General features: G+C 38.1%; 1 protein-coding gene across 1 annotated transcript in view; it reads right to left on the minus strand.

Moving 5' to 3' along the window:
• VPS33B (VPS33B late endosome and lysosome associated) overlaps window positions 1-13,696 on the minus strand; it is a 2,132,768-nt gene that overhangs the window by 847,896 nt on the left and 1,271,176 nt on the right. The window contains exon 17 of the mRNA XM_044078281.1: window positions 3,452-3,506. Within this exon, the coding sequence (XP_043934216.1) occupies window positions 3,452-3,506 (55 nt within the window). The remainder of the gene's footprint in view (window positions 1-3,451; window positions 3,507-13,696) is intronic.

Raw genomic sequence — 13,696 nt, forward strand, 5'->3', positions numbered from 1 at the left:
GGAGGCTCCAGGGAGGACTCTGAAGAGACAGGGACTCCCAAAAGACACAATCAGGAGGGCTGACCCTGGGCAGGATGGGAGGCCTCACCAGCCAAAGTAGAGAGAGACAGGGAAGGACCGGGGGGTGGGGCAGAGGAAACACCAGACCTGGGGAAGGTCCCCTCTACCACCTGAATGCCGAGGGGGCTAGAAGCAGGCCCATCATCTATGTCTGAGGCAGAGGTCCACCGGAGAGGAGGAACAAGTCCAGAAATAGCACCGCAACCCCCAGATGACACCAGCCCAGAGCTATCGAAGGCTGAAGCACCGAGAAGGAGGGACTAGTTAGAGAAGACCTTACCAGAACCCCCCCCCCCCCGCAGAGCTAGCACAGACTACTCCAATACGGAGCTCACCCTGCTATAAGGGTGGGGAACAGAATAATCCAGGGACCCCGTCGGGGTCAAGAAAGGGGGGACACGACCTCGCTGGAATTTGACCACAGACATCCTGGTCTCTAGAATCCAAAGCCACCAGGGTTGGAAGAAGAGAATTAGAAACCGAGAGAGGCGAGGCTCCTCTGGCCAGATAGGCACGGGAAGGCAGGAGCCCCAATTCTATTTGGGCTTTGAGGAAGCTCATCATCCCGTCCACATCTGAGAGCAAGACACTCCTCGAAGATCTACAGGAGGAAGAAGAGTGGGTTGACTTAAAGGTAGATCTCCCTGATCTACTTTGATGTTCTGGAGTACGGCTCCAATGTCTTGCAGCCGACTGCATCACCTGCTTGGAGATAAAAGGGACGACTACCTCCTCCAAGACTATAATGGGATCCGATGATCCTGTCAGATTCGAAGGCCTAGCAGACATAGCGGATGGATCTGACAAACTGGTCGGATTTGAGGCTGGCCTGGTCTTGGTCAGATCCGAGGGCCTCTGATCCAGAGAGACCTAGATCTAAGAGACAGCTCCACGGCTATCGTCTCTGAAGACCTCGGATCCAAGATGGACTGGACTGGAATCGGATCCAGAGACTTAGGATCTGACAGCCGTGATTTCTTAGACAGAACTGGTTGGATAGAAGGGGTCTTCCTCTTCAGACTGGAAGAGGAAGCCTTTGAGGGGGAAACAAAGGGTCCTCCTTGGGCCAGGCCTGTTAGCAAGTTTGTTGTGGCGCTCCGAAAAAGCCCTGGGGTTGAACATGGCACAAATTTTGCATTCAATCTCCAGGTGTAGAGCGCACAAGCAATATAAGAACTCCTTGTGCGCATCAGAATTAGGCATTTTCTGACTGCACAAGGAGTATTTCTTAAAGCCAGAAGGCTTATCAGACATCATTCTAACAACTAAAAAAGCAAACTAAACTAAATCAGTAAAACACACCAACAACAATCACATTATAGCCCTAACTGCTACAAGTGAAAAGGGCACCAAAACCCAACGCACACTAATTAAAACTGAAAACTAAGCTAAGGGAAGAGAGGTAATAAACTACATGAACATAACTCACAGCCCCAAACTACACTAGAAAAAACACTAACAACTCTAGTTAAGGTACAAGAAAAAAATAAACACTTATCTAGCTAGAGCCAGAGAACACACGTCTGCACAGGATACATGGTAAATGAGATCTGGGGTCAGAGGGCAGCAGGGCATCATGGGAGAGAGAGGAGCTAGAGCTTTGGATCCGTCTGTAGTATGTTGCCGGCTCAGATTCGATATCGAATCCTAGACTCTATAGTAATGAATGATGACTTGGATAACATCAGATCCCATATTTCTGCTTTTTAGTTCTCAAGAATTGTCTTGTTTTCTTTTTTATGGTCAGAAACATTTTTAGGGCTGTATGTTTATTTTACTTTCTGCATGATCACATGATTGTGTGTATTAATATTTATACTGATGTATGCACAAAAGTAGAAAAAAATTTTCAACACAGCTAATATATACTTCGCAAAAAGCTTTATCACATTTAGATTTGTTCATGTAGTTATCTCAGTCTACCTGGAAGCAGCAGTGAAGCCTGACTATAGTTTTTTCCTTGGCGTAGTCTGTGTCAGTCCCTTGCAGATGAAGATACAATGATGATTTGCATAACTCTAATGCTGCTAATAATTACTTCCACTGCAAAGTAATGCATAATGAAATGACATATTGTATGGTTAGTTTTAATCAGTCTCATTTCAATTACAAACTGAAGCAAGTCATACTAAATGTTTGCTCTACTTCTAGTATAATATGCTTTCAGTCTGCTTTACTAATTAATGACTTTCATGTTAACTTTCATGTCAAAATGGAATGTCATTTTACACACTAGAAACAGATACAACTTAGTTTCAGACAAGTTCAAAGTATAAATGAAGCCTGTCTACTCAAGCACAGTCTATTTTAAAAAAGAAATGTCTTTGCAGATGTAGTTTATAAAACAAAAATCAAGAAAATATTAGAACATTCAGGAAAATTTGTTTCCATGAGCAGCTGTGCAGTTCATCTCCACATTGGAGCAGTCATACAGGTCTCACATGAAAACATTTAGTCACGTCTCACATACTGCATACACATTCAGCAATATCACTGTAAGCAGTATCACTATGTTCTCATCACATAAAATAATTGAAGCTACTTCAATTAATCAATAACAGGAGGGTGGAACCAGTAAACATTTCTTGGGATGTTTTAATAATAGCCAGCCTTTGGCATAGGCCAACTAGGCAGCCGTCTAGGGCACTGCTCCAGCAGGAGCGCTTTTCTAGTAATCTGGATGGTGTAGTTAGACCAGAATGGGGGCACTGGGTGGTGTGGGGGTGCGCGTAGAGATCTTTTGCCTAGGGCACCAGTTGACCAAAGGCTGGTCCTGGTTTTAATAAAGTATCATATGTGAATTGAGCCTACATATTGAAGCAAGGGATAAGTCTCTGTCTGAAGCTTTTCCACCCCAGTGACATAAGCATATAGGGACTTGTTTTTTTTTCCAAATAAATACATGTAATTTTGAGATGTGAGAATAACAAAGCATGTTACTTCATAACCACAATGCAAAACTAGCCAAAAATTTGCAGGAAATGCAAACGGCATCTCATAGCACATGTTAATACTGAAAACACACATTAAAAAGATGACTGAATCACTTTATCGAGGAAACCTTATTTACTGTTTGGTATAGTAAAGTTAGCAGAAAAGCAAATCAGAATCCATACTGAGATTATTAGTTGAATACAGAATGTAGCTGGTTGCATCTACCTCATCAAAGTGAGAAGTCATTTACTTCTAGTGTGTTTCGTGCGTTTCGAAAAAGTGAAGTGTTGTTATACACCAGCAGCAATGTTCTTAAATAACAATACATTTGAAGTGAAAACTGTGTTTTCTAAAATGCTCCGACTGTTCCTTAAGAGTCCCATACTAGTGCCTCAGTAACCTGATCCAGTCTCAATATAATAGCAGAAATGATAGTATCTGTTCAGTTAATACATACCACTTTCAGTCAAAGAAAGTAAGCACAGCAGTCGCAGGCTCTCTGTTGCAGGACTCTAAAAAAAAAAAAAAAAAAAAAAGATAGCAATGCAGATTATAAAGCATATTATCACATTTATTTATCCATCTTTTTATAGTACTGTGAGGTATTTGCTCTGCGCCATTTAGGCATCCAATAAAATATGACTGATAATTACAATTTAAAAAAATCAGAGAAGATCGTGCTGTTTGATTTTCTCTCTCAAATGCTGATGCAAACAGAGCAATCACCAAATTTTCTATAACGTTCTCTTCTCAAGAATTAAAACAGAATATCTAGTTTAAGTATCTAATGCAATTTCTTCTTAAGCTCAACAATGAGCCCGTAATACTTCTAGAATCTCCTGTAGGGACAAGTAGTAGAAAATAACTTATTATTTTCACCTGGCAACTGAAGTGAATAACGGGAGGAAGATTTAACTTACTGCAACAGCCTAGCTCAAATGCCTATTGTTTTGGTGATGACCATACTCATAAAAGGCTAGTTATGCAGGTAGGTGTCACTCACTAAGGACTTCTGAGTACTTATAGTGGACCTGTGACAGAACCTTCTTCAAATAAAAATATGGTTGTTAAATCCTTGACGACTGCATTTTCATAATAATTCTTCCAAGATATCAAGCTTCTCTAGGTGCCGAGTACATCAACATTCTTGTGTCAACCTAAGAGACCACAACCAGGATTCATTCTCCCTAGTTTGGACCCTATGGAACATGGATAAGCTGTTACCTTGCAAGAATAAATACTGGAAGATATAAAATTACTTACTTGAAATACTCAGCGATGATTCTGTGACTAAATCCGTAGGAACAGTCCAACGAGGAAGGATTGAAAGAGGATAAATAAGACTCCACCGCGCAGTGTTCTCTTAAGTTTTCATTCACATGGTTTGACTACTAGCGTAACTGCTACATCAAACTTTAAAAGGCCCTCTGCATTAGGTATATGACTGGGAAGAATCCAATACAATATAAACAAAGTTCTGCAAAAGTAAGAGCCAATGCAACCATCTGAAATTCAAAGTTATCAAAAGAAAGATTCCTGAAGTAAAGTTATCAAAGGAAATTCTACAATTAATGAGGAGATCCAAACCATACTGTTTGGCAACAGTAAGTGGCTGTGGCACAGACGACTGCAATGGATATCTTCTAGAAACAAGTACTGAAAGCAATTATGCATTTCTAGGATGACCCTTTAACAGCACTGGGCAAGGGCTAATTGGCTACAGAACAAAACAATGCAACCAGAAAGCAGTTATGCACATCAGGGATGACCTTTTAAACAGTAATGGCCAATGATTAATTGGGTGCACAACAAGAAAACCATGAAACCAGCAATTCAAATACAGTCTAACAACTGCTAACCCCTTCTTACCTAGGGCAAACAGACAGACAGTTGGCCCTAAATGCTACATTGTGTGCTAGCTGGAGATCAAAAAAATTTCAACCTGAAAAAAAAAAAGCTCATCCTAACAACCATTAGGTCCTTCCAAAAAAGAAGACATAGTCAGTCACAAAGAAATTACAAAATGGTACACTTAGAGAGCTCTGGAGATCGTGTCTGAAGCTGAAAGATGACAAACATGATTTTAGGGATGTGAGGGGACTCAGGTGCATTGTGGGAGAAGGAAAAAGTGCAAACTTTACAGTGAGCCCAAATTATCGGGTCAGATCTGCCACAAGGCAGATGCCCCATCACTTGAAGTGGACGAATGGGATAAAGTAAGATCTTGTCATTCTCAACATACCTTTTGTATTACAGAAACTTGGTTAAAACCTGAAATAAGAGATGAAGAAATCCTACCACTTGGCTATAACATCATTAGAAAAGACTAAGAAAAAAAGGAGGAGGTGTAGCTACCCTAACCCTAGACGTATATTGCTACCCATACCCAGTCCCGCCATTCAACAATTTAGAACTTCTTGCCTCTTTCCTTAAATTAAATAACTTCAAAATAAAAACTTTATACAGTCATCTTTTATATTCTTCCAGCAGACAGCTTCTCAACAGCAGAAGACATCCATTCATGGATTTCTACCACCATCTGCCATGAAACTATCTCTTTAGGTGACTTAACACAGACTTACAACTCTTTGTCATGTACTATTTATTTATTTATTTATTGCCATTTGTTTACCGGGAAAGTCCACTGGACCAAGAACAACCGATTTTCAGTGGAGGCCCGGGGAGAAAAGCTCCACAAAAGTAGTTAGTATGAATGTACATAGTATGCCGGGGTCTATATCGCATAGTCAAAGTTATGTAACTTCGAACACCTAATGGTCGAACCATTATGTTCGAAGTTACATAACTTCGACTACTTTAAAAAAAAAAAACAACGGACAACAAAATAAACTGTTGTAAGCAGGGGGGCAAGCCCCCCTGCACCCCCCGCATTGGGATCTATGCCACCCACATCCCTCGCTACTTAAATATACCAACTCCAAGATCGCACATTGAAGTGAATGGAAACCTCCGCCTATGGAGATTTCCATTCACACGCTCAAACATTTACAAATTCGAACATATGGTCTTGACCATATGTGGTTCGAACTTGTAAAAGTTCGATGACGTGATAGGAACCCAGTTTTCAGAACAGTTAGTAAAACAAAATGCATTGTGCCAAAACACAACAAAATGCATTATAAAACACAAGTAGTACAGAGAAATACAATACAAGGCACAGATAATAGTTTAAGGCAGTCCATTTACAATACAATGCATGGCATACTTACAAGTATAAGCCAGTGCATTCACATGACAAATACAAAGAAAAATGCATGTAGCAAATATAGATCTACAAGACATGCATATTGAGTATATACATTAGCAGGTGCAGTTGGGTACAGGTAAGGTAAGTTAGCAGAATAAGAAAAGGGTGTACAAAATATAGAATATTGGAGAGATGAATAGCTTAACAGATGAGGAAGGTGAAATACTGCTATATTAAAACACCAGTGTTGGGGTTATAGAGTAGGCAAGAAAATATAATAGAGGGGTTGGGATACAGCTTATTAGTTGTATTAGGTAAGGAAACAGAGAGAGGAGTTTAGCAATAAATGAGTCTGTTTGAGAAGAAGTGTGTACAAGTTTGTACAGAAGTATGTGTGAAGGAGAAAAGAGTGGATAAGAAGACTCTTGGAATTAGGTAACAGCTGGCGGAGGTATTGAACAGTTACAAGTCAATCCGGAGAGCAGACAGGCATGCAGGGCAGTTTTGAAGGTGGCAGAGCATCGATGTGTGTGAATGCATCTCGATAGGCTATTCCATGTTTTAGCAACGACCCAAGAGTATAACAGCTGACCAGTAGGTAGTTTAGGTTTATGAATTTGTAGAAGGTGAAGGTTTTCAGATCTTAGGGGCCTATTAGGATTAGAACGTACGAATAAGGACTTTAGGGCAGGGCAGTCTTGAGGTTTATTAATTTGTGTGTGGTAGTTAGTTGAAGATAGGTTATGTAGTGGTGGAATTCAAGCCAATGTAGTTTATTTAGGGCAGTACAGTAGTGGGTAAAGTGGTGACTGTTGCAAATTTAGCTATCTTGTTATAGCATGTTTCTAGTTTAGTTTTCGTGGAGGGCTGGAGGTTGGTTAATAGCAGTGCACCATAAACTAGGGAAGGAAGTAGGTAAGATGAGGCAAGTATTTGTTTTGTGTGGATTGAGAGGAACAGATTATGTCTACAGAGTAGTCCTAGTTTTTTGTGGGTCTTATTGATGTTATTATGAACATGGAGATCAAATTTGAGGTTTTCATCGATTATTACCCCTAACAGTTTTGTGTGGATCACTAATTCAACTGTAGTGGAGTTAAGAGAGAATATTTTGAAATGGGATTTGTTTTTCTTGGGAGCAAAAATCATGAGTTTGGTTTTATTAGGGATTAAGGAAAGGTGATTGTTGTGGAGCCAAGTCTCTGCAGTGGTAAATGCAGTTTGGGTGATGTACTGCAATAGAGCTGGGTTGTCAGCAGTACAGGCTATGATGGAGTAGTCTGTACTGAACTAGAGACCCTTGCTGGATTGGTTGATGGAGGTTATTGATGAAAGTTTTGAACAGAAGGAGTCCTAATATTGAACATTGGGGGATGCCAGTAGGGTCATGTAAGGGGATATGGAGTTCTGCCATTTGGCAGCACGTTCCTCTAGTATAAACATATCGCTTCACCCAAATCATCAACACCCCTACTAGATGCAATAAGTAATAAGAAGCCATGCATACTTGACTGGATACTCATCTAAGACCCCACCAAGTGTTTTGCCCTTAGGTACCTTTTTTCAATGATCATATCTCAACTTTTGCAAATAAATTCACCAACTCACCTAAGACTCACCACTATAATTTAGTATGCAACCTATCACAATTCAGGGCTGAAACTTTTACTACTGCTTTAACACCCTATAACTGGTGCACATTAAAAACTCTACCACTTGAAAATACCATACTAGAATTTAGTAGAGTGTTCCTCTGCATACTTAACAAGCAGGCTTCCCTTGGGAAATGGAGTATCAAAAGCAAATCCTGCCCCAGGGCTAACCAGAAACACCAAAATATGCATAAAAGAGATAAAGCTTGTAAAACCCGGCTTTATCAAAACTCAAATCAAGCTTTTCAGCTACTTAACAGAGCTAAAATCAAAGTCAATAAGAAAAACTACAATATCAACATCCAAGAAGCACTTCAAGCCAATCAAAGACATTTACGGACAATTAACCATTTACTTCACCTGGGTAAAACAGGTCAGACAAACCTCTTCTGAATGACCCCCCAGATATCATTGCCTCTCTATTCACTTATCACTTTATAACGACTATAACTGCACTGATTAAAGACAACACCCCAGTAACCCTCAAAAATATCAGCTACCTAAATTGTCTACTGCCACATTCTCATTAAAGGTAAGCCCAACACTGTTTATCAGAAAACACATTCAAAAACAAATTTATCTCAAAATCTGACAAACTTCCATTCAGATACCTCAAAAAGCAGCAGATGACACTGTGCATCCAGTGTCTATAGTAATACATTGATCTATCCAAGAATCCTACATCCCTTCACTTTGGAAAAAAATATACATCCCTCTACTTCACAAAGGGGGAATTTCTACTGAATCTGACTGTTATACCTTTCACAGTATCCAAACATCCTAGTAAAATATATCCATATACAACTTCTTCAGCACCTATTGGACTTTCAGCCTCTCTCAAATCTATCAGCATTGCCTTCACCCAAACCACATAACAACCACTGCTCTACTTACTTTTGCCAGTGCCATCACACAGAATTCAAACACTGCCAACTTATCTGGTTCCATTTCTAGACTTCTCAAAAGTTTTTGATACCATCTCACATTACAAAATTAATACAAAAATGTTTCCCACTAGGCCTGTCTCAATGTACCCTTCAATGGTATACCATTGCCAGATTTCAATCAGTTAAGTGGCAATCAGGATAATCGTCCTTCTTTTCTATTAATGCTGATGTACCACAAAGGTCCATTTTATGACTGTCACAATTTAATATCTTCATCAATGATCTATATACCAAATCCAAACATGTAACCCTAATCCAATATGCAAACAGTTCTAAACTCATACGCTCTACCACAAATTTAACAGCGCCATCAAATTACCCAATAATCCTAGTTGACTCCCTCCAAAAACACTCTTCTTCCTTCCCAAATCATACACTGCTGAGAAAGTAAACTTCTCAATCACTTCTTTAAATGGTACAAAAATAGTAGTAGTTTAACAGAAAATTATTTGAGCAATGTAAATACCTTATTAATAACATTTTCCAATTTGTCACTGACTGCTGATGTAACCATTTTATTATCATATGTTCACATAACACTAATACAACAGCTTAATGTCAGACAAACATGCAAAACATTTAGGAGTCATACTAGATGACAACATGGAATTCAACTTGCATACACAGCAACTCATCAAAAAAAAAAAAGCAAAAACACAGAGCACTCTATAGAGACAAAGCAACAGACAGCAGGAAAATATTTAGCCTCTACCAATGTTTACTAATCTCCAGGCAACCCAAAAACTCAAGCTACAAAAATGCTACAGTAAAGTAGCAAATTTTGGTACTGACCCACCCCACACATCACTCCAATTACAGCCCTTAGATTCAATTGGCCTGAACTACCCAACTGTCTCACATACTCTCAGCTAATCTTAACTGTCTGCATAATCCCCTAACCAAAAAAGGAATGCCCAACTATAAAATATATCATGGAGTCCTACTCTCAATTCAGAAACCTTCACTCAAAAAAAAAAAAAAAACTATTCCTCACAACACACAAGTTGCACAGCTCAGCTGGCAATACCTTATACTCCAACTACAATGCTAACGCCTGGAAATGTATCTTCCTGTTACTGAGACTTAATAGTAAACTTCATACATTCAAAGCTGAGCTAAAACAATTCCTGAAAGACTCATAAATCTATTCCTGCTCATCTCCTGGTTAACCTACTGCACAATTCAACCACTTAGTGTACCTCTTTACCTCCATAAGGAGTCAATCCCTCTTTAAACACATCAAGTACATGACTAATAATAACTTGTGCATTATATATATATATATATATATATATATATATATATATATATATATATATATATATATATATACATATATATATAGTTATTTTCTCATGTTATTTCTCCAAACTATTATTTTACTACTGAATACCTTTACCACTATCTTATTGGTAAACACACATTTTTCCTGTTATCACATAATTTTTAACTAAACTGTCTCATGGCTAAAACTACTTCCCAAGTATAAGTAACCATTACCATTGTTCAGGAGTATAAATTCCTTTCAGATAGTCCATATCTAATATGTACTACTACTACTACTACTACTACTAGTACTACTGCTGCTGCTGCACTTTCACTCAATTTAATTTTATTTAATTTTTCAAATAATGTATTATATTATTTTGCTGTTTCATGCATACTATAAACAGTTAAATTGAGCCAATATATCATACTGTTATTCTACTCCCCTTTTAAGCATATTGTAACATATTAAGTTGTAACAATGATTCATTTGTTACGCTTTCTGTTTGACTACACTGTCTGCGGACACACACACACACTACACACACACACACGTATATATAAAATATATCTTAATTACAAATATTGCACAACCCTGAAAAATGAACACCTCTTCACTTCAGTATTCAACCTTACACTACTAAGAAACTTCCACAATCCACTGACAAATCATTACTCTCTGTAACTAAACCTAACAATAATTCAAGACACTCCCTGTACTCTCACTGCAATGCTAACAACTGGAATACCATCCCACTCCTGTTAAGAACAATCCAGAACCTGAAAGATTTTAAATGCCAACTGAAGCAACAACTGATAAACAAATGGTTCTGTACCTGTCACCACTCTTGTTAAACCGGTACTAATATAGCTATATGAATTCATGCCATAACTCTCTGCTGCACAAAATGTAATACACTATAATCATAACTATACCCTACTCTTATCATCTCATCCCTTTAACTTATTTGTGTCTTCTCTCCTCCTTCCTTTTTTTGGGCTGCTATAACTCTATCTTAAAAGGCATTTATTCATATACAACCCAAATAACTGATATTTCTAATGGTACTGTTTTTGTAAATAATATAACTTGTGTCAAGGATGTTTGAATAATGGAACTGTTGTTCATGAATGAAACTGACTGTAAATGATGAAACAGTGTAAATGATGTCCATGATGTCTACACAATGGATCTTTTCTCTCCAGGCTTCTGCTGAAAAAAGCACTGCTCATTCGAACTATCCCAGTAAACAAAGGCTAATAAATATATACATACCTATATGTATTATAATCTACTTATGGAACTTTTCTCCCCAGGCCTCTGCAGAAGAGGGATTCTAATGCCCAAACAGACTTTCATGGTAAACAAATATAAATAACCAACTAAAATAAATAATACAGCTGATCATACATGTGATATTCAGACTGATGGTAGAATTTGGTCGAATCACTCCTCAGGAAAAGTAACATTCCAGTAATAGAAATACATGTTGTTGTTTTTAACACAGCTCAAAAACTGAGTATTATCTGGCAGACAATTATATACAGCAAATTTCATCTGACATTTCTGACATCTACTGCTGTCCCACTCCTTAGCTAAACAGTGGAATTCTCTCCCCACACACCTATGCAACCTACCTAACCATACAAATTTCAAATCTCAGCTACTCTCTCAGTTTTCTTCCAAATGGGAATGCCCTTGCCACACTCCAGCTTAAACCCCTCCCCCATTCCACCTTGCACTCATCCAGCTACCTCTACTATTACTTCATCCCACCCAAAACAATCCCTCCCCTACCAAAAACTAATTTTCTCTCTAATATCTATTGTACTATACTCTCCAATCTCAAATATACTATTACCTTCGCCATGCATAATATTTTCCTATCCTACTAATAGCTAATAGCTGTATATTTTGAAATGTTAAGCCTACAATTGAGTTTATAACAAAAATATTCACTTTATGTAAATGATGAAATTTCAATACTGAATTATGTCTTTTCATTTTTGTAACATTGTGACAAGCCAATTGTAAATATCATGGAGCTTATCTGTAAATGTTTAATTAGCTGTATGAACTATGTCCTTTTGTAACATGTGAAATGTAACTTGCAATTATTGTGGAGCTTTTCTCCTCGGGCCTCCCCTGAAAATGGGCTCTTCTTGGCCCAGTGGATTTCTCCGGTCATCAAACTTATATAAATAAATAAATTTCTTATTACTGGTCAGTGAATCAGGATCATCCCACGTCTTGTCAAGTGAAAATGACAGCTTTTAATAATTATATACTGATAAAGAATAATAACTATAGTGTTCTTGATCAACAAAACAGGAAAGCAGAAGTTGGGATTTTACAATTACAATTTGAAAGTTTGGATCTCCTCCTTGAGGTTAACTTTGTACAACACAATCAGAGATGGCTTGAAAAAGCGGATTATAGACTCTATTCACCAGGATAAGAAGGTAGGGATAAAAGCAGCACTGTTATTTTATGCAGATACTACAAGGACAATTATCAATAGACACAGAATAAAATGTCATCACAACAGTTGATATTACAAAACTAAAATAATGATTCAATTCTAAGTAATTCAGGGACCTATAAAATAGAAGGGTGATCAATAAAAGCATGGTAGAGTATTTGCAAAGTATTAGGCTTAAGATATGCTTAAGCTAGTCTCTCATCCCTATAAATATCACAATCTTGAAACCCTTCCCAACACACTAAGTGACCACTCCCCAATAAATGTACTTAGATATATCCCTAACTTTACTAAACAGCATAGATTTATCATATGCCGCAAGCTTACTAACTTCCAACCTGACCCCTTTAAATCTCTTCTCTATAAAGTTAACTGGAATTTCCTTATCCAACTCCCCCTTGACAATGCTGTCCTGTCTTTCAACTTCACGTTTCTCAGTATTCTTGATTCACTTGCCCCACTTCGCACAGTCCATATTAAATCTAATACATCTCCATGGCTATCAAATTCCACCCGCATCCTAATGAAAAATAGAGACAGAGCATGGAAAACATGGACCAAAACAAAGCTCCCTGCAGACTTGCTAAAATACAAATAACTTAGAAATCAGAACAAAAAGATTATTAATAAAGATAAAATAGATCTACTATAATCCACCCTCAGCCTTGAAATCTAACTTCCCAAAAATTTTGGAACTCCTTAAACCACATACTACATCCTGGTGGTCTCTGCTCCCTCAATCCTTGTCCTGATAACACTCCCAAAGATACTGCCTCCACATTCAACACATATCTCATTGACTCTATATTCAAACTATTTAACCCCAGTGCCAATTCATCTACCATTAATAATATTTCAAACTACTCTCTATCAAATCCCACAATACTCTCATCAAATTCTTTTTCCCTCAAACCTGTACCCACTAGTTACATCAAATCCTTACTTTCTAAACTCAAACCTTTGCTCAGCTTCTACCGACAACATTCTTCCTTTTCCTTCAGTTAGCTGCTAACTCTCTTGCTCTCCCTGTATCTATCTTAATCAACTGCTCCACTTCAGAGTCCAAAATCCCTTCCATATGGAAACAATCCTTCACTCTACCAAATCATAAAGGAGGTAACTCCTCAGATCACTAATTTTAGACCA

Source organism: Protopterus annectens, chromosome 7.part0 (genome assembly GCF_019279795.1).
Source record: "Protopterus annectens isolate FY-2018-M chromosome 7.part0, PAN1.0, whole genome shotgun sequence".
Lineage (NCBI taxonomy): Eukaryota > Metazoa > Chordata > Ceratodontiformes > Protopteridae > Protopterus > Protopterus annectens.